General features: G+C 42.2%; 1 protein-coding gene across 19 annotated transcripts in view; it reads left to right on the top strand.

Moving 5' to 3' along the window:
• The window catches only part of LOC147146356 (receptor-type tyrosine-protein phosphatase delta-like), a 197,779-nt gene that overhangs the window by 100,887 nt on the left and 70,875 nt on the right, over positions 1–26,017 (top strand). For all 19 annotated transcript variants that reach the window (XM_086034659.1, XM_086034661.1, XM_086034658.1 and 16 more), the window contains one exon: positions 23,535–23,684. In XM_086034659.1, the coding sequence (XP_085890785.1) occupies positions 23,600–23,684 (85 nt within the window). In that variant the 5' untranslated portion in view covers positions 23,535–23,599. The remainder of the gene's footprint in view (positions 1–23,534; positions 23,685–26,017) is intronic.

Here is a 26,017-nt window from a genome sequence, read left to right as displayed (position 1 = left end):
TAGAACTCAGGACTAATTCGTAAGATTTATGTATACTAATTGCATATGAAATTTCCATCCATCTAATTGAATTACTTACAATTTAATACAAACAGGCCAATAAACTTGATGTGTTGTATATTTGCCGGTCAAATGTCAACGAAACACTATCTATGGACCCAACCTGGGAAAAAGAATTCAATCCCAGCCTGTTAAGACACCATATACGCAAAAGATTATACACGTGCGCTGAATATGACAGAAAAAGGATGCCGAAGTCAGCTGAGGTTGGCTCCAGCTCACCCGCGACCCTCGTGAGGTGGGCCCTGTTGAAGATGGATGGGTATGAAAGACTGTTGTCTTGTATCAGTCAACAATGGAAAAGCAGAAGTGACGTTTTTATGGACGCTTCACGGATGGCTACTTCAGGCTACAGCCAGGAATTTTCCAGTCCATTATACGAGCAGAGAGTGTTTGCTCTGCGTCCTCAGCGGGAGTCTGCCGTGGCAGAGCTTCAGCCCTCGCCGCCTCTTGCACAAACTCCCCATTCGCATCCAAGTGGCACCCCAACACCTCAAAATGTCTGCCACCAGCCCTGAAGTTGCCGAGCTCAGACCGGCAACACTTTAGTTCAAAAGTTTGAATAACGATAAGCAATTTTACCCTGATTACGTAGTCTATCAATCAAAAATAGCTTACAATTCCCTTCAATGACATTCACATTGAATATGATGAAAAAAAAAAACAATTTACAATTGAATATGCTTACAAGATGATGATTAGTGTTTATTTGAACAAGTCTTGGAACATCAAGAGTTAAATAGGGCAAAAGTATCCATAACATCGGATAAGACATTTTACACTTAACAAGGCCGATTTATCAAATCGTCGCTGTCCTGTGAAAAATAGTTATGTCCATTTTTTTGAATGTTGAATGTTGTGAACGGTGTTTCCACGTTACAGACATCGCATTAACGTGAAAATTTTTTAAAAAATCAAAAATTGGACAAAAGTGTTTTAAAACCTATTCACACCACTTCCAGTGCACTACTTAGCCGCCTGACTCTAACTTTACGACCGCCGCAGTAATCGGAGGAGGCTTTCCCGTCACGCTTTGCTGCCGTTAAAAGTAACTCTTGTGATTGATCTATGCCTCTTGAATGTGTCTATTTGTACTGATAGGATGTGATATAGTTACAGTGCTGTTGTTTTTAGCCAAATGATTGTGACTAAGAGACTGGGAGACCCCCTCAGTAACAAAGGTAGGCAGCCATTGTTACATATAATCTCATGGCCAAGGGTACGATAAGGTGATACTTGGGGGAAGGCAATTATATTTGCTGATTTCAAAATGGATCCGCCGGTCGGAAGGAATTAATGTGCACACTGTAAGAAACTGATGTCCGTTCGAGAGTGGCGGCGTATATTACAGCCCGTCCCGGCGGGAATAAAACCGAACGTACGATCGCTCACTCCTGGCACGATTGCCGCCGATCCTCCTCCTCCACTTCTAATTAATCTGCATCTTTAGGATTAGCGACCTGGGTTGGAAATGTGTAATTATTGACTTTGTTTATTTCGTTTGTTTTTCACCAACGGAATGCGGATAAGACTGATGAGCTCCCGTATTTCTTTTGTCCGTCTCTTTAGCCTTCATCCTGTTGTCATTCGCTTGCCTTCGCCCTCTCTTTGGCGGACTGAGGGTTTGGCGGCGCAAATCCCATTTCCTCTTGTTCGTGTTCAGGAATTATGTGCTGCCCCTTCATTTCCCTCGGAGTCCCTAAGGCACCTGGGATTAAACGCGTGTGTCTGTCTGTGCCGGCGTGTGCGTGAGTGCGCGTGTCTGCCCTTTCCCTCATCATTCACCATGAGTCGGGATTGCGCGAGGGCTTTCACTGTGTAACAATCATGGTAAAGACAGACCTGAGATGAGGTTTAAAGGTTTACAGAATGCTAAGTATTGCTGCGCCATGTGGGATGTGCAATCTAGTGCGTGTGCGTGTGGTGTGTCGGTGTGCAAGGCCCCATGTGGATGAATAATCTCTTCACAAGCACCAAACATTCAAAATTGCTAGACGTGCTCTGACCTCACAAGAGAGAACGCCACGGGCTTGAATTCGAACCTGACCTGAAATGTCCCGCGGGATGTTCGGGATGTTGTGTGTTTTGTGGGGACGCTGCCAGTTTGCATGTGTGTAATAGCAAAATGTGTTGTTAGAAATTTCATTGGCTATGTTTACACGGCCAGGAATAACCCCTAAAGATGCCCTTATGAGCAGTGGTGGGCAATTTTCATTCGTCATTTTTCGTGACAAACCTAAAAATTTTAATCGTCAGTCCGTCACTGACGGATGCGCTTGGAATCGTCACTGACGGACGGGGTTAGTGGGGATGTCACAATTTCCAAATGTCACGATATGATAATATCACGATATGAACCTCACAATATGATAACTATCACGATATTGTGGAGAGGTTGGCGATACACAAAAAGATCACAATATTGTACAACAAAAAAAAAGAGCTTTTATCTAAAAAAAAACCATCACAATATTCTGTTTTTGTACATAACAGCAATCACATAGAAATAGGCTTGGACAGTCATGCATCAAAATTCAACTGCACTAATAAACTAACCACCAGAGGGTGCTGGAACTGCACAAATGGAAAACAACTTGAGCTTTTGAACAAATTCGCAGCTATTAATTTCGCGACATGAGGACGACGATATATTGTGTCAATTTGAATATTGCGATATCACGATATTGCCGATATTGTGACATCGCTATTGTGACGATTACTCTGACGGACGAAAATCCACTCCCGCCAGTGGTTCGTCCGTCATTTTTAGAAAGTGTCCCATCATTCGTCAATCGTCAGCAAAATGGGCATCAGTCAGGTCAGTGATGGACTCACGGACCAGCCCGTTAGTCTGACGGAATTCCCACCTCTGCTTAGGAGGTTAAGTGAAATTGGTGGATTCATATCCAACCCACACAAAAAAATGAAGACATAAAATGCATCTGCAAAGTGACTCACCTTCTCATAATGTCTTTGTCATTTGTCAATAAAGTTGAGTGTTCCATAAAGAACTTTAGAGGTTCCACTGTATTGTGTTGCAATTCCTGTTTAGGCAATTTAGTCAGAATCTACAATAAATCAATGTTATTTTTCTTACCTGATGAAATAGCCTGCTATAAAATGTTGCTGAAATGCTGACATTAAATTAGCATTACATACAAAATACTGTTTATACCTCAGTACAGTGTAAATGCTTTTAAATCCTGGTTGAAAACTACCGGTATGCTCTTTTTTTATGAGGTCTTTCAACGCATTTTTAAAAGCGTTTTCTCCAAAATCTTGTTCTTACACTGTACATTCTTTTAGTCATTTTTGTAAGCTATGTTTTATTTCTTTACTTTAGATGTCTTTGTGATGCAGATTACGTTACCTTGTGTTTGGAATGTGCAGTATAAATAAAGCTGCCTAGCCTTGCCTTACAGTTATCGCTTCTGTTATACGCCCTTCATTAATTATAGTCATTCCGAAATTGGGGTGGTCTTTATGTTAATATCACTTTTTCACTGTCTTTTTCTCAGTAGTGCCTTAATACTTGACTATAATGATGGATGGAAACAACCTGTCAGGGGGGCAATCGCTGGAAATGAAGACAAAAAAAAACCAAAAAAAAAACCAGACACCTATTGTATTATGCTACCATATTAGTGCTCTCCTCCGTTCTTTGCACACACCCTAATGTATCCCAAACCCCTCGACTCAGCAACCACTCCATTCGTGGACAGCCCTCAGACACAGGAAGTGCCTCAGCAGGTCTCCCGATATTAAATTTGAACCGTCATTTAATACTCCACCGCCCCCCCCCTCAGTGAAGGGATTGGCATCGCTTTTCCGCGCGCATCCTCTGAATGTCTCCGCTAAAGCGACGAGACACCTAACAAACTGCCGGCCTCCCCCGTGCCTCCCACGAGGAGCTCCTTTAATAGATTATTGAAAATAACAAGGTTGTCTCCTAGAGTTACAGATTCCGTCTCGGCCTGGACGTCAATAAACCGTGGAGGATTTTGTAGCTTCAATAAGGTAATGATTGTATCTTGTCGTTGGTGTAAACAGCTTGCCAACAAATGTGTGTAGGAAACATTCGAGTGAGTACAGAACAAACGGTGCCGATTCTAAAAAAAAAAAAAGAAAACGGCACAAAACAAATTGCTTTACATCTGCTCCTTTGGTGTTTCCCTCAAAATGGTAAGAGCTTAATTAAAGTATTGCTTTCATGTGAGGCGTTTAAGAGCACCAAGAGAGTTTATTAAGCTGTTTCTCATCATCAAATAGCTTCATTATATAAATATAATTGGCCTTCAGTTGCCGCTGCACAGCCTCACTTCAGGTTCACAATGAACTGGTTGCTCTTGGTGTTGCTTGTGTGTGTGTGTGCGCACAAGCAACTCTTTTGGCATGTGTGGTGTTTCTCTTTTTTTGGACGGACATAATAAGGTGTTGTCAACGCCAAGTTAAGGGCACTAAAATGCAGGATTATAACCTAATCTGACGTTTCTTGGCTGATATGATGAGTCACCGATTAGAAACCAGTCTGCCGCGCCAGCAGCATATGTGTGTGTCTGTGTGACAACAAGAGACGCGATGTACGATAATGTGTTTGCGCAATGATGTGTTTGCGTGTGTGTTAGTAGCGGTGGCGGCGGGGATTTATTTGCAGGCGAGCTTAACGTATGCCGCCTGCTCGACGACATGAAAGAGAACAATCATCCGAATGAGAATCGCAAAGCCGCATATTTCAAACTGTCAACCGCTGTATTGGCATCCACACACGCACACGCTCCGTCACCCTCGCACACATAGGCGCAGCATGGCAGTTTGCGATAAGCTGGCGCACTCCAGACGGGGCCGCCCGTGTCCGCGGAAGCCGCCACGCAAGCGGCGCAGGTTCGCTCGACAAATTTGCGTGCGCGCTCTGGAGTGCGCTGATACGTTTGCCGGCGTGTTGTTTTGTGTCGCGTTTGTTGTCGCTCGCGGCAAGCAGCCCGCCGGTGTTCATACGCTCTTTAGCCTCTTCTCTTCGGTGCTGGGTGGCAGCCAGCAAAATGGTGGCGCTTGTTGTGGCTGCCATTGATTTGCTCCAGCAGGTCTCTGGGATGGAGTCTGCATGCGTGCAAGGTTTAGTGACTGCTCTCTTGTTTAAATCCTTGGAGAAGCACAACTTGTTCTCGTGAAAACCTAAGATACACACTAAAAGTTTTATAGTAGTTGTGGTTGTAAATAACATGCTCTTCGGGCTGTACTGTTGGATACTGTGGGGAAAATAGCCGTCTTTCCTATAGAAAGTGCTTTTATAAAGAAATTTGAACATATCAGATTTAACAAATTAAATTTAAAGTGGACGTCAACCCAAACATATTTTTTTTTTCCCAGAATATGTTCCCAGCAGGCCCACTAGTTGAAACGCGGCATTCCTGATTAATTTTGCGTTTGTGGAATATAAGTTAAGCAGCAAAATGCACTGGTTTTTAGCCATCTCTGGGGGCGGCCATTTTGTCTTCTGTCGACTGAAACTGACATCACAACTGCTCACAATGACCAATCACGGCTGACCTGTTTTCTGAATCTGAGCCATGATTGGTCGTTGTGAGCAGTTGTGATGTCAGTTTCAGTCGACAAAAGACAAAATGGCCGCTGCCAGAGATGGCTAAAAATGAGTTGATTAACACTTGCACAAACGCAATATTTATCAGAATGCCCTGTTTCAACTGGTGGGCTTGCATAGAACATATTCTTGAAAAAAAAAATATTTGCGTTGACTTTCACTTTAAGGTTGAAATGAGTCCTCAAGGGCCTGCACGGTGGACGACTGGTTAGCACGTCCGCCTCACAGTTCAGAGGTCGTGGGTTTGATCCCGGCTCCGGCCTCCCTGTGTGGAGTTTGCATGCTGGCAACCAATTCAGAGTGTCCCCCGCCTACTGCCCAAAGACAGCTGGGATAGGCTCCAGCACGCCCGCGACCCTTGTGAGGAGAAGCAGTATAGATAATCGATGGATGGATGAGTCCTCAAGTAATTTGAGTACCTCGATTACAAAAAATTGATTGAGGAATTTTTTCCGTTTATTTTGTGTGCACCGTCAGGAAGTAAATCAAGTCAGCTGCAGCAACATGCGCCAATGTGGCGAGAAGGCCAACTTCAAAATAGAATTTTAGAACAATTTATTTTATTTATTTATTATTTTATTTTGAAGTTGTTCCTACTGATCCATTTTTAATAAATCAGGCTTACTCAAACGTGCTGTTTTAGCCGCCAAAATCGCTCTTATGGTTCTGATGTCACTTCGTCCCATCGCCCAAAATCTCACACGTTTCTAAAGAAGAAAATGTAAGAAATAAATTAAATGGTAAAAAACGGTATCTAATCATGAAAAGGTATTTTTAAAGTTATTATTCAGTGAAATATGTTATTTTCTCTTTTGTATTCATAATTGTTCTGTAACCAAGCGAAAGCATGTTTTTTAAATACAATCAGAATAGTCGATTATTCTACAGAATTTTCAGGAGGTGTCCTAATACCAAAATATTCGATAGTTGCAGCCCTAATGAAATCTCTTCCAGTAGATGTATGTGAGAGTAGAAATCAGCCCGGCATGTTGCATCACAACGTGGTACTTCTGTACCCGTATTCTGTAAAAAATAAATAAATACAATTTGAAAAAACGGATTACTTAAACACGTGCAATATTGCGGTGTACAAACGATGAATCGCGATATCGCTGGGATTCACTGTAAATAACTTGATGGAAAATGGTCAAAACCATCAGGAATGTTGTATCCAATATTTATTCAAACAGACACCCAAGAATTAAACGCTTTCCCGTAAATAATTCTTATATTTTTTTATCATTTATATCCGCCCTGCACGTTTCATTATTATTCCTTTTGTTTTCCCACCGTTCAACGCCTAAGACAAGCTTTGCAAAACAAACAAAAGGAAAGCCAGCATTGAACTATAAATAATGCGGGGACACAAATTGGGGTCAAATGCTTTAGATTCCACAACGCATACCTCAGGATGGGAGTGCACGCACACACATACGCAGTTTCCTTTACCGTCTCAGCGATATTCCTTCCCTAGTGAGCAATCAGCGAGATGATGAAGCATACGCCAAGCTCTCGTGTATACAGTTTCATATGCACACGCGGCTGTCATCAATGGGTATTTCCCCGCCTCCTTGTCCCTCACTGAAAAAGCATTCCGAGCGTTTTGGGGGAATTTAGGTCTACCTGGCGCAGCGATTGTGTGCGCAGGCCCCTGAACCCCACAACGTCTTTCCCCTCATCCTTTCGGAACTCCGACAAGGACGAGTTGGCCTCCTTTCCCCGATTCATCTTCACGCTTTAACCTGATGCCGCCATGTGATGGATTACTTTTCTTCCGTTGACGTATTGGCCTATCAGATTTTGAAGAAGTGACAGATTGCATCATTATGTCCGTTTATGATAGATGTATCCTGATGTGGATGTTTGTATGCTAAAGTTTTCCGGGTTACAATGGAAGTCACCCGCCCTGTTTGTTTCGGTGCCAGTTGCATAAGATTAAAAGTTTATGCCAATCTGTCACGAATACACATTTGTATTGTTTTTCATTTCCACTGAGAGATATTTTTTCCACATATGAGCATTTGCTTTCTAAAGTTAAAGAGAAATAACTGAGAAAATGAACAACCGAGCGATTGAGGATGATACTCAAAGTACATGGTGTAGAGTAGCTTCAACATACCTTCGCTAGAAGTGTGCCTAATAACGGGGGTGACTTTTGTGCACCTATGCAAAACTGTCTGTCATATGTTTTTAATATCAGGCCTTTAATGGGCATCCTTTAAACAGTCTTTAAGAGTGTGGAGCGATGCTTTCAAATGAAAATCACTGTTCCTCTACTGTGTTCTTCAAACAACCTTCTTCCGCCGAAAGACAAAACATTACTATGAATAATTTCCTGGTCGCAAATTACCTGGGAATGCTTTAAATTCCTTTAATGGCTGACGCAGGGACAATCTTACGAGGGTATAAAAGAAAATCTGTGATTCCATAACACAGTTTTATGGTCGGGGAAAAAAAAAAAAAAATCATTATTGTATTAAAATCACATAACACCACAAGATGAAATATTTGGCCTACATATTATTTCCTCATGGACATCCCAAATCTGCTCAAGAATAATGAATCAAAGTTGCATCGTGGATATCTCTCAGCGCGTTTTACAGTGAGCAAGCGGGCATGCATTTTATTAATCCTGAGGCTGATCTAGTTGATGCAATAGTGATGTATGATTTTTTTTTTTTTTTTTTTTATATATGTAATTTATCTGCGCCATATTTATCTGCTTCTCTTTGGCGGTCTACTAATCTTGTGCATGTAATAGATCAAAATTGTGGATGGTCATGCTCTAAGAGGCTTTGAATTTTGATGCCGGTGCCTTTACTGGATGTATTTAAAACTAGAACACTATCTAGCTAAGATACCGAATTCTAACATGTTTGCGTTTCTGTCTATCTCTCAGCAAACGCATTAGAAATGCTTCAACATGACAGGATGCGGCATCCATACATAAACCGGGCATTGTCAGCCTAACCCTGAAATCAACTGCAAAAATGACGCGGTCAATATTTTTACAAGCTGCTGGGCTTAAGAAGCGTACCTGTGCAATGTTTTCATTCAGCCTAAAGGCATTTCCCCTGACCCATAGCTCTCTAAATCCCCACAGCATTATGATTGATGACGTCATTACCGACATCAGTGACACGCGAAAACGAGAGCTCGCATTGATAGACGGCCACTCGTCCTCATCCATCATCCTCGCGGACTGCCCGTGTTAGGACTCTGAATCTCCTTCATATCGGAGACATGCCTCCGTATTCCTGCTATGAGCAGTCAAAATGTCTCCTTCCCACACAGTACGTCATACCGCATATAAGTGTGTGTGAGCAATACACCCACCCGACCTTCTTCGGTATTCTCTTCATGCTCCGTGGACTTGTCTACTGTAAGAAAAGTTCTGCATTGCCGTCAAAAGGCGTTATAAAATATAGTCGTAGAGGGCTGCTCTCCTCTGAGGTCCGCAGATCAAACGCACGCACACACACAGCACACTATTTGTGCTCCATGAAAGGCGCAGCTGCACATATGGCCTATTACTGCGTGCACCAATCGTGCGCTAATCTGCCTCTTTAGTTTGCCTGAAGGGGAGTTTTCCTTCGTCCTGCGCTTTGCAGAAACACACACGATGATGATAAGGGACAACTTTACATGACACTTTATGTGACAACTCGTACGACACGTTCTGACACAATTTTGAATTTTTTTTTTTTTTTGCACTGAAAAGCAATCCCTCAGATTCCATCAAGTTCAAAAGTTGCTCAGACAAGAATTCAGCAGTGATGCACATACAGGCGCAATTACATAACGTGTCACATAAATACGGGATATTTCGGGGGGTTGAAGTAAAAAAAACAATAAAAAAAAAAAAAAAATCCTTGACAAGTTGAAAGATCCTTGAATTGAATCCCTCATATGATGTCAAGCATACGCCACAGGAACTGGTGTCACTGTAACTCCTAACAAAATAAGGCAATTTTAGCCAATTAGATGCTTGAAGAAAGTCATTTCCCGAAAAAGGCACGATAACATCAATGGCAACTCAAGAAAATGAGGAATTGCACACATGGATTGGTCGAGTTTGAATTACAATCAAAGTACAAACGTATGTTTACGACCAATATTAGTGCTCTTCTACACACAAAAGTCACAATTCTTCGGAAAGTTGACCAAAATACAAACTTTAGCAACTCCGTGGCTCCTGATATACTTTAGTCGCCACACCATTCACTACCAATCTTAATTCAATAATCACATGTTGCTGTAACCGTTTTCTATCAGAGCACAATTTGCCAAAATGCCTTTTGACACTTTAAGGCCACCATATACTTCATATATACACATATATATATATATATATATATATATATATATATATATATATATATATATATATATATATATATATATATATATATATATATATACACACGATATTGAAATGCCACGATACGATATGAACCTTGCGATCCGTGTTTTTGAGCTTTAGAATACCAATCCCATCTTTCCTTCTTCGTACAGGACACACACACACGTTCTAGCCCCGCGATCTTCTAACTTATTGCTTAATGACATCAATGGTGTCCCCAGCAGCAGCAGCAAGTCGAGGGCGAGCGGGCGGAGCTTCCGGCGCTCAAGCTCCCACGTCTGATTTGATTGACCCTGACAACCGAGCAGCATTTGGGAGTCTTGTCACCACGGCAACTCCTATCACAACATTCTGGGCGATTTTTTTTTTTTCAACAGGGCCGGTCAAAGTCGGTGTTCTTTGCATTCATTTTTAATAGCCAGTGTACTTAGTGGCTCTTCCCGAGGCGCTCTCCCCGCGGCCTCATCTCCAAGAAGAATAGGCAGGCGCTCTTTGTGGAAAAAGCCCCCATTACGTATTTATTGTCCGTAGTCTTAATTATTGAGCTAGAAGGGATGTGGGTTCTCACTCACTCTTCCTTTCTATCCCACTGTCCTTAAAAGCTATGGCCCTCCATATCCATATAAAGCGAGCACCAGTGGAAAATGTGATGTTTAGCGTGTGCTCCGCTCAAGAGGCTCGTGTGATGGAAAGTTTCACGCACCGCACAAGCATTCCAGCCAAAACCAGAAGAATTTGCCTATGCGACAAGTCCTAAATGCTCTTCCCATCTGCGCACCCCCTTTGCAGTGCACGATGACACTGACATTTGTAAAGCCGCGCTTGTGAACTGCTGTTAACCCATACAAACACTTTTCCATGTTCTTTCTGAACCGTTTCCCCCTTTCAGTATTTTACTAACCGTACAGACAATCTTTTAATGTTAATATCTAGCCATCTATGTTCTGTATGGCTTTGCCTCATTTGGGTGGCGGGTGAGCTGGAGCCTATCCCAGCCCACTTTGGGCCCACCCTGGAATGGTCACCAGCCAATCACAGAGCATTAAAAGAAACATATGACTTTTTTTTTTTTTTTTCAAAACATTCTTTAGTTCTTTAATAAAAGATCTGTGATATGTTTACGACAAAATACATGTATCCCAAGGATCGAGAATTACATCCCTGTTGGAATCAGTTAATATAGCAGGCGCATTCCTTTATCATGCTAATGAGCCACTGATCCACTCTCCACCCTCTAATGCGCGGTGTGCAATGAAAAGAATGGATTTGTGTTACCATGATTACTGGAGGAGCGGCTATTTTAAGCCCAAGATCGTAAAGCCCTCATAAAAACAATAAAAGCATCAATTGTATTTTCACTAGTGGAGGCAGCACTTCATCGCCAAGCCGCTGGATTGCACTTCCAAATGCAAATCCATACATGCGGCGCATGCTGTAGACACATTCTCCAAATGCTACCAGAACTTTACGGGCAACCTTTTCTGAAAGATTCTGGGCCAATTCCAAATTACCCCAAAAAAAAAAAACAAAAAAAAAAAGTTATTATTAACTCATACCCAGCCATTTTCAGACCCTCTTTTACCCTAACATTTGAAAAAAATCTAAATAAATTCCTTGGACTGAATGGCTGGACAAGTAAATTCCTCAATGTCACTGAATGAGTTAATGTGAAAAATCTGTCAATTTCCTACAAATTTTGTACATACATTCTTCTCAGAGGACGTGCTTGTTTGAGATATAATGCTAGAGAGTGTGAAACCTTCTCAAAGCCGTTAGCGGATCTCCTCTTTGCAATTCCCTGCATGTTATTTTGAATGTTGCTCGTGTACGCTCATGGTGGGGCTGGCCAAAATCAATGGTGGGGAAAAGGTTATGTAACCCCACCCGTCTCTTTCAGTCGTTATAACATGTCATCGGAGAAGATTGATCAAGAAGTGTATTTTTGGACTCAATTGTCCGCCGCCTCTCCTTTGACCTTCATGGGGATGGCTGAGCGTTACCAATACAGTGTATTGGTTAGCTCACATTCTTTATTTTTTCAATGGACTTGTCAGATCCACTAAGTCTCTATGTCGGGTGTGTTTGTAGCGTGTCTTGTTTTCCCTCCAGATGTGTAAACATTCCTCTGGTTATTCTGAACTTGCATCAGAGAGAAGCCGCGTTGTGTTTGGCTCACGCCACATGAAACGCCTTTAAAGTGGGCACGGAGCGAGTGCGGCTCCGTTTTCTGACACAGTCGCTCTTGGTGGAGTCGGCTTTGACAATAGAGGCGCTCTCTTGACTTGCGGTGTGACCCGGAATTCAGTGAATGCATGAAGGAAATGGAGGGGGGGGGGGGGGATCTCTCATCGTCCTCTTGTGAGGCTCCTACGGTCATTGGGATGCGCGTGATGTCATTTGTGACATTTTCGACGAACGGGTGGACAAGTGAGTCCATTCCTGTAGGAAGGTATAGACTAGGTGGCTTATAAAGGGAGCCGACTGTGGATGAAAGGTTCAGCCATTGAAGGGTCGTGGGCACCAGGCAATCCATATTTTATTTGACGCCGGAGCCGCTGAAAGGCCCTGTAAATCACCACTGCTGTTTTCCACCTGCTTGCGGAGGTCAGCCAGTCATCCCGATGGCCAGGTGAGCCGCGCGGGGCCGTTTGCGCTCGCGTGTGCGTCCGTGCGCGTTTCGCGGACGTGCCGCCGGCCCGCAGAGCAGCGGCGCTGTCACCGTAGCGCATGCTCATCCATCCGTACTGTAGCTCCATCCGACCCTCCATCCATCCATGTAATAAAACACATTACATAGGTGACTGCCTCAGATGGGCCATTTTCCTCCCAGCACGAAAGGCTCACCACCGTATGCAGCTGTGAGCCAGAGGGAGCGTGTCGCAACACAATGGAACGCACACGTGCGTGTACACTGTACTTTCTTGCACTGATGTTTGTGTTGTGCTGTGCGTACTGTATTAGTACGATTACAGATATATTTTTAGTTCTCATATTGCACTTATAAGTTAAGCGTGTAATAACTTGACTCGTGAATGTAACCCACGTTAGACAAAAACGTCATACGGGTGCCAGAGTAGTGGTCACAATGCCGCGGCTGTGCAGTGAATCGGGTCACCGTTTGCAGCGGATGCACGTTTTGCACGCGTTTTTGCATTGCACAAACGGTAAGGGATATTTTGAAAATCATTTGTGGCGAACTGGCTATGGCAATGGTAACCGTCGATCACCTACTCAAGGGATGGTCGATTGGCGGCCCACCGTTTTGTTTTTGTTTTCGTTTCGTTTCTGTTTTTGTTTTTGTTTTTACAAACCCCCAAAATTCTTCCAAAAACACTGATAAACATTCAGTATACATTTTCCACGAAGAATGGGCGAAGAAATGAGGGGAAAAATACTGGAAAAAACAAGGAAAAAAAGAAATAAAACTAAATGTTTTTTTTGGGGGGGGGGAATCCGTTAATTTGCGGAACTGTGGGCGCCGAACAGCGAGTATGCAAGGGGTCAACTGTAGTTTTAAGTTGTAATATCACCATTGACCACTAGATGGCAGAGATGGCTTAGTTGTGCATACACGAGGTCTGCCTTATCCTGCATTGTGAGTAGGCCAAATAATTTTTGCGTATTTGAAATGCTAGTAACTCAATAACTCAATACTAACATTTTTAGTGGATTTTTGTGAAAAAATGCACAACATGACTTCTTCTTCTTCTTCAGCGGTAGCACTGATGTAAAATTGTGGCCCCCTCCAGCATTTAAGTTGCCCATTTGTAGACCAGCCAGTACACATCTAATGTTCTGTTACCACTAGCATATGGGCCATTCTTTCTTTTCTTATTAACAAAAAAGCATGTTTACCACAATTGAATTTGTGTTTACCTAGGGTGACCGTTACTATCTTAATAGAATGGCAACAAGATGACAATGCCCCCCCCCAAAAAAAAATAAAGACATTTAATATGCCTGCTTTCCATTGAAATTGTCTTTTACCAAATAATAACCATTCACTTTATAGCCACAGATTAAAATCGAATTAAAAAATCATCAAAAACTAAGTAGCTACAAGCAATTAACGTTCAGTCCTGCTGGTGTGCTTTGGTTTTCCTGCACTGCTCTTAAAACAAATAAAAACATTAAGTTGCCAGACGTGTGCTGATGTAAACAAGCATAGTACGTACACTGGTGTGGACACTAATCGTTTTCGCGAGCTGAAGCTACAGTTGAAGCTGTCATGACTGACGAATAAAAGCAGCAATCAAGACGTGGTGGCACAACCAACAAATCACGAGTGATGTGTGATGATTGACACAACTCATGTTCAAAAGATCTGCCAAACGCTGTGTAGAGTCGAAAAAAAGCAGACAAAGGGAAAAGGCACCGTGTACCACATCATTTAGCATATCACAACTGTGCTACTACTGCATTTTCAAATGATAACATGTATTTTAAAGTTTAGCTCCCCGAACGACAACTGTTATTGCTTGTCCTTGGAAAAGTACTTTTTTTTTTTTTTTTTTTGTTGCCTTTGCCGTTTAGTACGATTTGCATTAAATAGCGCACGGCTGCTCCAAAGTTTGACATTCGCGAATACTTTTCCACGCCACCTCCCGTCTTTGTCTCGTGCTATCTGTCATTCCCGCTCACTGCCCCCTTCATCTCAATGTCTTCTTTTTTAGCCTCTTTGCCCCCGCGCTGGTGCTCGTCCATCATCGCTCTCTCGCTCCCTCCGACCAGGCCTCGCTCTGTCGTTTACGAGACTCACACTAATGCTCAATTAGCCTTCAATGAGGTCTCCACTGAAAGCTGGGTAAATAGGTAATTACATGTTGTCGTCTCCCCACCTCCTGCTAATCCACTCAACTTTACTCTACCTCTCTCGCCCGCTCTCTCTCTCTCTCTCTCTCTCTCTCTCTCTCTCTCCACTTCTCGTTCCCTTCTGCCAGAGATGGCCCAGTGGAGGCCCAGCGTGGGCCCGTTAGTCACAGCTGGCTTAAACCTTCGATTGGACACTTTCACCATTCTGCTTAGTGGGCACTTTTTCTTTTCTTTGCTCGCTGCTCTTGAGACGCAACAGCAGGGACACTTTATCATTAGAATTGGACAATTGGCGGCACCGCTCGGGCTAAATGCTGATGTAATGCGCAGCTGCTAATAGAGACGGATCAATGTGTCCTAAACGCTTGGGATACTTTGTCAGAACGCACCAGACATTTGTCAATCGACAATCGTCCAGAAGCAGCGTTTCTTATTGTATCATTTAGCGTCACTTCTTCGCCAGCGGAAGGGTGGCTTTTTTCTGTCTGGTTTGTCTGCTACTTCATCAGGGACAATGCAATCAACATCATCCATCTGTTATGGAAGCCACTAGTGACAAGCACTAATATGCAAATGGTAGAAGGCAGCGCAAAGAATTGACGGTGATTTTGTCGTTTGTCTGCGCCTTTAGAGATAGAAATGTGTCAAGCACAAGATGGAAATGAGTAAGACTGGAAATGGTTGAATAGTACAGGGAGAGGGGAAGGAGGATGCAAAGGAAGTGATAAGTTGAGTAATGCCAGACAGCCTGAATCCTCCTCTCAATCAATCACATTTTCCCTTCCTCTCCTCTCATTTTGTCCTATTGATTTCTTGTTTTGGCCACTGCGCTGAAAGCAAGGCTCAAATGACTTCTGCGAGTTTTCAAGGCCTTCGTCTCCGAGGCAAAACTGCTATTTGCTCGTTTCAAAATAGGAGGAATTGCAACATGCTGAAGCTAGTTTAATGAAACTTTGTGTAAAGAGAACTTTTGGTAAAGGCGGAAGTTTATGAGTCAGAGATCTGTCCTGGTAGTGCACTTTCATTTCGTTTCAGTGTAACGGGAGAAAGAAATAACAAATGAATGGAGTTTTTTATTCATTCTGAACCAACAAAAAACTATGGCGTAGAGGCCAAAATATTCTAAAAAAAAATAAACAAAAATGCTAATTTAATGCTGGAAGTATTATTTTGTGACTTACCTGTACTCAGTTTATGTTTTTTTCTAAATCTTCCTAGAGCTTAAAGTTAGAGGCCATCAGAGGGTTTTTAAAAAAACGATTACCGATCACTAATGCGATCAGAAGATGGACCAATCTATCCACATTTAAAAAACGTAACATTTGCGTGGGATTGGGAACAATCCGGTCCATGAATAGGCAAAATTCACGTATAATTGAAGCCCATTTAGATACAATGGGGACAAATAATAACAATTAAACCCTAAAAAATCAACTAAAAAGGGCCGACAAACTTCTCAGGTTTGACCAATCCAATTTGCACGTGCTATGTTAATCACCTTATATGTATATGCTCCTCCCACAACATGTCAAATGAACTGTGCTGCAATTTAGCACTTTTAGCAGACACAATCTTGGTTGTGCCCCGTTAGTAGATCAGCTTCCAAATGTGCTTACATGTGCAGTCAAGTTAGCAAACCTAAGTGAGCTACGGGTGACATGGCAATGATGCTGTCCTACAGCAGCAAGCTACAAGCTAACTAAAGCTAATTTTTTGCGTGTATATAGCGTAAAAGTGGTTTTGTACACCTCAGGTGTCAAGTGAATCCAGCAAAATCAGAATGTAATCACTGCCGCTGCTTTTATTTTTTTTGGGGGGGGGGGACTAACTGTGATGAGAGAGAATGCATTATCATACATTATAAATTGGGTGTTTGAAGCCGCGGCAGTCAAAAGAAACAACACTTTCCTGACAACCCCTTCATAAACCCTTTGAAACATGACACTCTTTAATGTACACTGTAACCGGGCACCGCAGTACAATTCTCACCATCTGTTCTGTAACTTTTGACTGTTTTTTTTTTTTTTTTTAACTATCATCCATGCTGTGAATTCCATTGCTCTCTTCCAGACGACGCGTTAGACAGGCCGTGCTCTCGACCATGTTCGTTCTTTTCGAAAGAAAGAGCCCATTTGGCCAACCCGCCAGACTATTTCTATTTCTACCTGCCAGTTCAAGCCACCTGAGAGCAATGCAGTGGTGCTTGCTGTGGGTGCAAAGGGAAAGTAAGTCACCCCTGCATGGAGGCAATTAAAAGCTGTCACAAGGTGATGTAATCAGCTGACATCCCCACAGACTTTGACATTGGCTTGTGTGCCTCGAAAGATCAATGCTTTGCTCTTGACTTGCTCAGGGGCTGCTCCAAGTCTGCGTGTGTGTGTGTGTGTCGTGTGCGTGCATGTGTGTGTGTGTGTAAGGAGAGTTGACAGGTTATCAGCATTCAGCATGCGTCATGTGTACTGCATATGTAATATCCGTCAGTGGCGTCTTCGATTGCAGCTTGTATTATTCCAGTTATTGAATGATCCAACAAATGTGTTCATCAAATTTTTGACACACCAAACACCGTAAATGATTTAAGGTTCACCGTTTTCGCTCTTTAGGCTGTAATTGCCAAATGGCCAATGGATTGAATTATTTTTTTCTTTTAATCACTAGCAAAATACTCATTTAGAATGAACGATATAGATATCCCTGATGCGGAAAAAATATATAAAGTAACGCAATCTTTTGAAAATAGGATGTCCATGACATCTGCCACAACTACATTTTATATAATTAAAATATATAAAATAACGGCTTTGAATGTTCAAAGGTTTAGCATGATATTTTTCTTGTGCAAATGAGACTTTTCTTTTATTTTATAATACCTTTCCGAAGATACTGTTGTCAAGGCTACGAAAGACGATCTTTGAATTTTGACAGATTTTCATTTTGGGGAAATCTTTTCACATTACTAATGCGGCCCCCTTGCCTCCACTTGCATTCAACCACAGAGTTACAGACTGAAAAGCAACAAAACAAAGCCACCTTTTCCAAAAACAATCACAACAAATCGCAACCGGCCAGCATTCACAATCATGTGATCACGCGGCACAAACATAAGGAGGGTGCTCGCATTTGTCCGCAGATTTGTTTACTTCCTGGGTTCAGCAAGGGATGGCAGAAAGCAGCGTACCGTGCGCTGTCTTGACTAAAGAAGCTTATTACGATTTGCAAAACTCAAGAAGCAACGCATGAGGAGTAATTGTAAAAAGGATGGGAGAAATATGACCCACGACCATCGGGACATAGACACTTCCTGCTTCTGCAACGTCATGGTGAACGAATAGGGTAAATATTCACTCATCACGTTCGTTTCAATGGAAGATCAGCCCCGGAGATTTCCTGTTTCCTGTTGTGATGCAACAAATCCAAATTGTCATCACATTGACATTTCTGCCAGTCAGCCACTGTTCCAACATGGCGAATAGCATAAGTTAATAAGTGTGTCTAATTGCATTCGATGTCTCAGCCTTGCTTTAGCAAATCAAATTATGATGCTGAGTGTTGTTTTTCCGCGGCGCGCGCTTTGCCTTAAGCTACGCTTTTCAGGATCGGCCTTTTGTCTGAGTCTCTATCTTTGTCGGCCGCCGTTGCAGCTGCGCTCCGCCGTCGCGTTCCCAGCCGAATCGCACACTGCTTCCAATCACCCGCCCACGCTTTCTTTTTCTTTACCCTCCCCTCTCCGGTTTCGTCTTTAAAGTCGTTTTTAATTGCACTTATGTCATTGTAATCTTGCACCGGTCGACGGAAAACTGAATCCAATACGCTTCGGTTTGGTACATATAAAAGCAGCTTGTGATTGCTTACAAGCAAAATCACAGATGAAAGGCATATGAGAAGAAATTTCTTTGGATGTCGAGTGGGATTTTCAGTGTTAAATGCCAAGTCTAAATGAGATCTATATGAATTGGTTTGGTTTGATTCCAAAAGAAGTTAAGCACTTTCCAACCGCAATTACATCTGGATGTGGATTCAGAAATCTTTCATTGATCACTGAGAAACGTGTCCGTGAACATTAACAGCACGCACAAGACAAAGGTGTTCAATCTTGGAAGAGGTCGGTGCTTGACTACGTCATTTATGCTGGTAACATCCTTGAAAGAAAACCGAGCGATCGTAGCAAAACCAACGTTGATAGACCAAAAACTGGAGACACGCAGCTGCAAACAAACAAACCACGCAGTTGTTGTCCAATAACAGCCGTGTAGGCCACTTTTCTTTTTTTTTACGTCGAGGTAGTGGCCGAGAAGTTCGCCTCGCATTCGGCCTTCCTGAATGGAATCAACCCAAACATATTTTTTTCAAGAATATGTTCCCATCAGGCCCACTAGTTGAAACACGGCATTCTGATTAATATTGTGTTTGTGGAATATGAGTTAAGCAACAAAATACACCCCTCTTTAGCCATCTGAGCTGACGGCCATTTTGTCACTTCTGTCGACTGAAAATGACATCACAAGGGCTCAGATAACGACCAATCACGGATCAGCTTCAGAAAACAGGTCAGCCGCGATTGGTCGTTACCTGAGCCCTGAGTAGCTGTGATGTCATTTTCAGTCGACAAAAGTGACAAAATGGCCGCCCCCACAGATGGCTAGAAACGGGTGGATTAACTCTTATTCCACAAACGCAATATTTATCCGAATGCCTTGTTGAATTCCGCTTTAAGCTGCACACTCAACAGCTCTGTCACAAACACAGAGAAGACTGACGAGGCTATCATCGGACAGCCGCGCCAATTTGCCGTTTGTGATAATAGTCAAAGGGATTTCATTTGACATCCTGACAAACATTTTCCATTAGTGTGAATGTTACTTGTCTTCTACTTTTTGCACAATATTGTCTCATCCGTCTCTCCTCCTCCCATTTCTCCTCTCAACATGTGTTTAACTGTCATTGGGCCAGTCTTTGTTCCGTCACAAGCCATCGCCTAGATAAGTGTGACTGATGGCTGCAGGCTCGGCCAGACAGACAGTGTATATAATTGAGCGATAGGGACTAATGTAAGTGAGTGGTTGAGCACGACTGCGATCCACAAGCTTAGACGCAGCGGGAGGCTTTCTGTTAGAACCTCGGTAATGAACAACAACCACACAGACTACCATCTGGCCACTACCTGGCTGATTCTTTTTTCTTCTTTTTCTGTCTTCTTTCAAGCCGACATTGCCTCTTTGTGCGGCCGTTTGCCATTTTACGTCGACTGCTCTCTCTCTTTCTCTCTCTCCGTTTTTCTCCCTCTCTTTCCATTTGTCTCTCGCCCTCTGTTATCTCAAGCTCTTTAATTAACGTGCCACGCTGTGAAGTGAGATACTAAATAATGCAGACTTTTCCAGTGACATTAAATCAGCCGGCGTGATTAGCGGCCACACACACAAACACAAAGATGTTGGTCTTTTGTCTGCTTTCATTTTGCAGAAGATAATGGGGACTGTAATTAGAGAAAATATACTTTCAAATGACAGTGGATAATCAAAAAAGTATTTCTAACAACCCTGGCATTTGTTCCATGGAATTGCGTTTGTAAAGTTTCAAATTAGCTTTTGAAACTTGTGAACAACACACACTGGGAAAAAAATGTGTTTTGAATTTCCTCGTCATTTATTCGTCAAGTGGTTTCACAAAATAAAATCATCGGGAGCCATATGCATTTTTTTAAGTAGACTACGCATCTACTTAAAAAAAATGTATCAGGATCCAGATCCATCTGTGAGTAGAATCTGCTGAAAAATTTATCTGGATCCAAAGTATTTTATTTTGTGCAACCACTTGAATAGATTGAGTAAATTCAACAAAAATCTTTACCAGTGCATTTTCAACTAGCTTTTTCTCAATAATAGCAATATTAACTGAATCCTGTACCAATTTTTACTAAAAGGGGAAGTCAACCCAAACATATTTCTTTCAAGAATATGTTCTAGGAAGGCCCACTAGTTGAAATACGGCATTCTGATTAATATTGCGTTTGTGCAATATAAGTTAAACAACAAAATGCACCCACTTTTATTTCAGTGGGCGGCCGTTTTGTCACCTGTGTCGACTGAAGATGACATTGAAGTTACTCAGGGCTCAGATAACGACCAACCATGGCTCAGCTTCAGAAAACAGGTGAGCCATGATTGGTTGTTATCTGAGCCCTGAAAGAAGTGACAAAATGGCCGCCCCCTGAGCTAGCTAAAAACGGGCGAATTTCTCACATTCCGCAAATGCAGTTTTAATCAGAATGACATCTTTAGGCTAGTGGGCTTGCATTGAACATATTCAGAAAAAAATATATTTGGGTTGACTTTGTCTTTTAGTATCACTACATACTTATTAATATAGCATTAATGGATTATGCGAGTAGCCAACAATTATCACCAAATTTGCGTGTGTTTTCAACAACTCTTGTGTACTGATATAATAATACTGATGCTTTACTAATTTCCAACTCAGTCATTAAAATATCATCAGATAACAAATTTGAATTGCAGGATTGTACCGGAGTCCCTTTTGTTGTCGATCCAGGCTCTTTTTCCTAGGCAAAACCTCCAGTGTAAATTCAAAATGACCCTTTTTGGAAGATTCATCTTGGATGGATGTGCTGGTCTAGTGAAGACATCACTCCATTGGCAGACAATCCGGTGACATGCTTTTCCGGCTCATAACGAAGCACAAATGCATGTCTGTGACCGTGCACCATCATAATTCTGCTGTGGTAGTGTAGTAGTACTACAATCCAGGATGACTCAATCTGTGTAGGTGGGGATCTAGGTTATCCCAAAGCAATTGTTTCAGAGCAAACCTAATGGAAAATCCAGTTTGTTGCGTTGGCTTGCAGGGAGGTTGAGAGATTTAGGCTCCTGCTCTGATCTCTTCCCTGCCCCCTTTTCTCTCTTTTTTTTTTTTTTTTTTTTTTTAATCAGAAAGCTTGTAGAGGAGGGGATAGAATTCGGAGCGCCGTTGCTGTTTCTGCAGTTAAAGATGATGGTCCCTTCTTGGACACACATTCCCATATGTTCCTGAAATTCGAGTGCGCACAAATTGTGTTTTCATGCAGGTGTGCCGTAAGAGACAATAGTCGTGACACTCAGCTGCCAGAATAAATCTAGTTAAACTTTTGTTACAGTTCAGTGTAAACAACAATGCATACAGATGCCCCAATTTATAACTTCATTCCACTATAAAAACAGCTGGGTTAACAATAACACAATTTGGGGTCAAAAATGGTCCCATCCACCACTTGGTTCAATTTGACCCAACTTTCTACCCCAAAATATGGGTAATTTTGTACAAAGCAACTCAAAAAATCGGGCTGTTTTGTACAAAACAGCACAAGGAAGTGGGTCAATTTAACCCAATTAGTGGATCGGTTCATTTTTGACCCCAAATGTTGTTATTCTTTTACTGTTTTTAGAGCGTACTGAGGGGAGAAACGCATAAACATGCATAAATCAAGATATATTTTGTTCTTTTTTGCTCACTCTCTCTTGACTCTCGCTTCAATGCTGTCGTCTTTTGGAGAGGAACACTCATCCGTCATGTCGCATCGCGTCATGCGATTTGAGCTTGTGACAGTCAAGACGTCGCCCGTCTCGACTGATGCCAGACAGTCGCAGACGACTTTGTTGATAGCGGACAGACTGACTGACTGACTGAGGGATAATGCGATCGAGGGCATCACTTGGATGCGTTTAAATATGTGATGCAGGAAAGCCAGAGTCACAGCAACACCGACTTGTGTGTGACGAAAAGGATGATTGCAAAAAAAAAAAAAAAAGCAGGCCCCGCTTCGAATCCAATACGCACGACATAATCGGTCTCCTTGCCAGCATGCGTCCCTCCCACTCGGCATCCTCTGTTCCTTTTCATCAATCAGATTGTTTTGACCGAAATGTGGTATGTTGTGCTGCTTGTGAAGCAGGTAAACCCGCCGCAAACAAATTGAGGCTTTTTCTCGCGAGCTAGCTGGATGAGTGATGTTTTGAAGCAGAATGTTGGCTGTTGGTTGAAGTTCAGCGGCTATTTTGCAAACGCACACACACACACACACACACGCGCACACACAGGCTAGCACACACCTCGGGCAATGTAAGGTCCTGATAAAGTGCGAAGAGGAAGGCAGCTGCATAACTGGAGTGTGAGGCCTAGAGGGAAACCACACACTTTCAAAAGTATGTGCGCGCTAGGGTGGGGAATCTACGGGTACTTCACGATTTGATCCGATTCAGAAGCCCACGAATCGATTCAGTTCCGATTCAGAGGCCTATGATTCGATTCCGATTCCGACGCATCACTACATTTTATAGTCCTTGCAAAACATTGGTACCTTTTTAAAAGAACAAAAACTCAAGAAAGAGCGATGATTTATATTCCACACGTTGACTTCGCCGCGCTCGTATGAGGTTTTGCTTGTTCCGCCATCTTGTCACGTATTAGCTTAGCCTAGCACAGACATCTGACGTGCAAACGCACTTAATCACTTGCGCATGCTTTTAGTTTTCTTATTGAAACTTTTAAATTCCTAATCTTTTCAATACGCGGAACGATGCATCGAAAACCGATTATCGTTCCCACCCCTAGTGCGCGCGCTCCCACATTATATTCCCTGTCAAAATTTGTGTTTGAGAAAACAATCCTAATGAGTGCATTCTCTCCTTTGTTTTCCCCCCCATGCAGGTTGTGAGGACTTGTCTCCATCGTCCTGTTGTACAGTGAGGCAGTGAGCTCACGGAGGATACAGCATGCATGTGTCGACATATCCCACAATGCACTCTGCCAGCCCGGGTCTGCTCCTCCTCAGTTTCCTCTTCCTCGCCGATGCTGACTGTGAGTGCTCTCAAATTCGCAACACATCCTCGTGTTGGCTCACGGGTACAGCGTGTCAAAAATTCATATGTATGAATCTGGCCCGAATGAACGCATTTGCTTCTGATATTACATCCGCGCGATTCAAGTGTGTGCTTATCTGTATATGTTGGCAAGCAGGCTTGATGCGAGGCCAGCTGTTTTTGTCCATCCCGGTATTACTTGGCACGGATAGTCAGACCACATATGGCAGATCAGATAATTTCGCCGCCGCTTGTGTGATTGCGTTGATACGCGTGTTTGTGAGAGATCCGCCTGTTCATGTCCGACCAACATGCTTTTTTTTTTTTTTTTTTGCTAAGGCAACCCAGTTATTAGTTTCATGCATGTTTCCATGTTCAAGTATTAGGATGTGATGTCGACACGCTACCTCAAGTAACCAAGTTATTCATCTCCCAGGAGAAAGATTATCCTCAAATTTGAGCATCATCTAAACAAGATCACTGTGTTTTTTTTGGGTTTTTTTTACTTGCATGACTCTAGTTTTACATACACTTTATTTTAAGATTACTGTATATTAAAAATGTTTTGGTGATTTTGGTTTACTTTTGAGTTGCTTTGGTCACATTCCAAGGGTTTACCATTTCTATTTGCAGTGCTGGTCATTTTTAGCAGGTTTCTAGTCAACTGTTTCTCAACCTTTATTGAGCCAAGGCAAATATTTCACATCGAAAAAAAAATCTCACTGCACAACACTGAGTAAAACGATTCACAAAAAGTTGCTATACGGGGTCATTATTAGTGGAACATTTCAATGTTTTGCCTGTTACGATACATGTTTGGCATGAATAAATTAGCAAAACTGTGATTTTAATTAGAAAAGAGATATTTTTCGTCCAAAAAATTGACATTGGATAATTTCCCACGGCGCACCTGATGATCTGTCACGGCACATGACTGTGCCACGGCACACTGGTTGAGACTCACTGTTCTAATCTTAAAAGCTGGTGTACAAACTGTTATCATTGGTCAAAATTCATATCTTTATGCAAGGCTTATCTTACATGTGCAGTACCTGACTCGTTCATTTACCTTTTTAAGAACGTCATCATGTAACTATTTAGTTATCAAATCCTTTCAAGAAAGAGACGATAAAGGTGGTCAGAAAGTGCGTGAGATACTTTGGGAAGAAGGGAACGTGCCATCTTGAAAAGCGCCCAATGTCAGGAGAAAAACAAAAATCTCCTTTCCATCTTGAACTCATTCACCGCCAGACATTTTCAGACCCTCTTTTAGCCTAACGTTTTAAAAAAATAGAAAAAAAAAAATAATAATAATAAATAAGTTCCCGGGACTGAGTGGCTTGACTGTGAAAAGACAAATAAATTCGTCAATGGCAGTGAATGAGTTAACGAGGAAATGTGATTAAATTCCAGCCAAACTGCTGCTCAACTTTTTTCTCTGCCCTCCCGCTCTATGCGTATTAGTTTTAAAAAGATGGACAATGTTTTTTAGGGTCTCTGAAATGAACACACCAGCATTCTGTAAAGTACAAGTGTTACAAAACGAAAGCAATTGCAAAAGGAGATGCGCCGCTTGAAAACATCGCATTGCCTACAGGCGACGCTTTGATAGACACGATGTCAGCGAGTCAGGTTGAAGATTAGCTGTGAGGATTCCTCCCTTGTAATCTTAGCGATATAACGGATTGACTGATTTGGGTTGAGACCTCGGATGAAAAAAATGAAGACGTAAAAGAAGCAATAGAGATATGAGGAGAGGTGCAGTCGGGGGATGCAGAAGACAGTACGGGAAGAGACAAATGGATGAATGAACATCTGGGAACTATCCCTGCATCTGAAATAATGCTAAAGCTACAGCTTCTGTTAGCGTAATTGTAACGTGTGATAATCGTTGAAGGCAATGTAGTAAAAGGAAATGTACAAACAAAAGTCAGTGGGACAGTGCCCCACCAGTTCGTCAGATGGCACAGTAGTGAAGTTTTTTTTGTTGTTTTTTTTCAATGTTACGTTATTGTAGCATTGTGGTTGAGTTGTAAAATGTTAGTGGTCTTATAATCCTATTGCTATTTTTGTAACCCCCTAATGCAATTTACCAAGGGAAATGTTTCTTCTTTTGCTTTTATCTATACAGTACAATTCAAATTAGCCTGTTTTATAATGAACCACTAATGACTACTTAGCGTATGCCATTTCGATTATCACCATTGGAAGTTCCAAAAAAGAAAATACATTCATCTATAAGAGTCCAGTTTTCCTGTAGTCTAACCTAAGCGGTTTGTGCTTCTGTTTTTTTGGGGTTTTTTTTGTTGTATATTGTTAAAAATAAATGGG

This window comes from Filicampus tigris, chromosome 6, assembly GCF_054856515.1.
Source record: "Filicampus tigris isolate MCC_2025a chromosome 6, RoL_Ftig_1.0, whole genome shotgun sequence".
Lineage (NCBI taxonomy): Eukaryota > Metazoa > Chordata > Actinopteri > Syngnathiformes > Syngnathidae > Filicampus > Filicampus tigris.
This window is presented reverse-complemented; position numbering and strand designations above follow the sequence as displayed.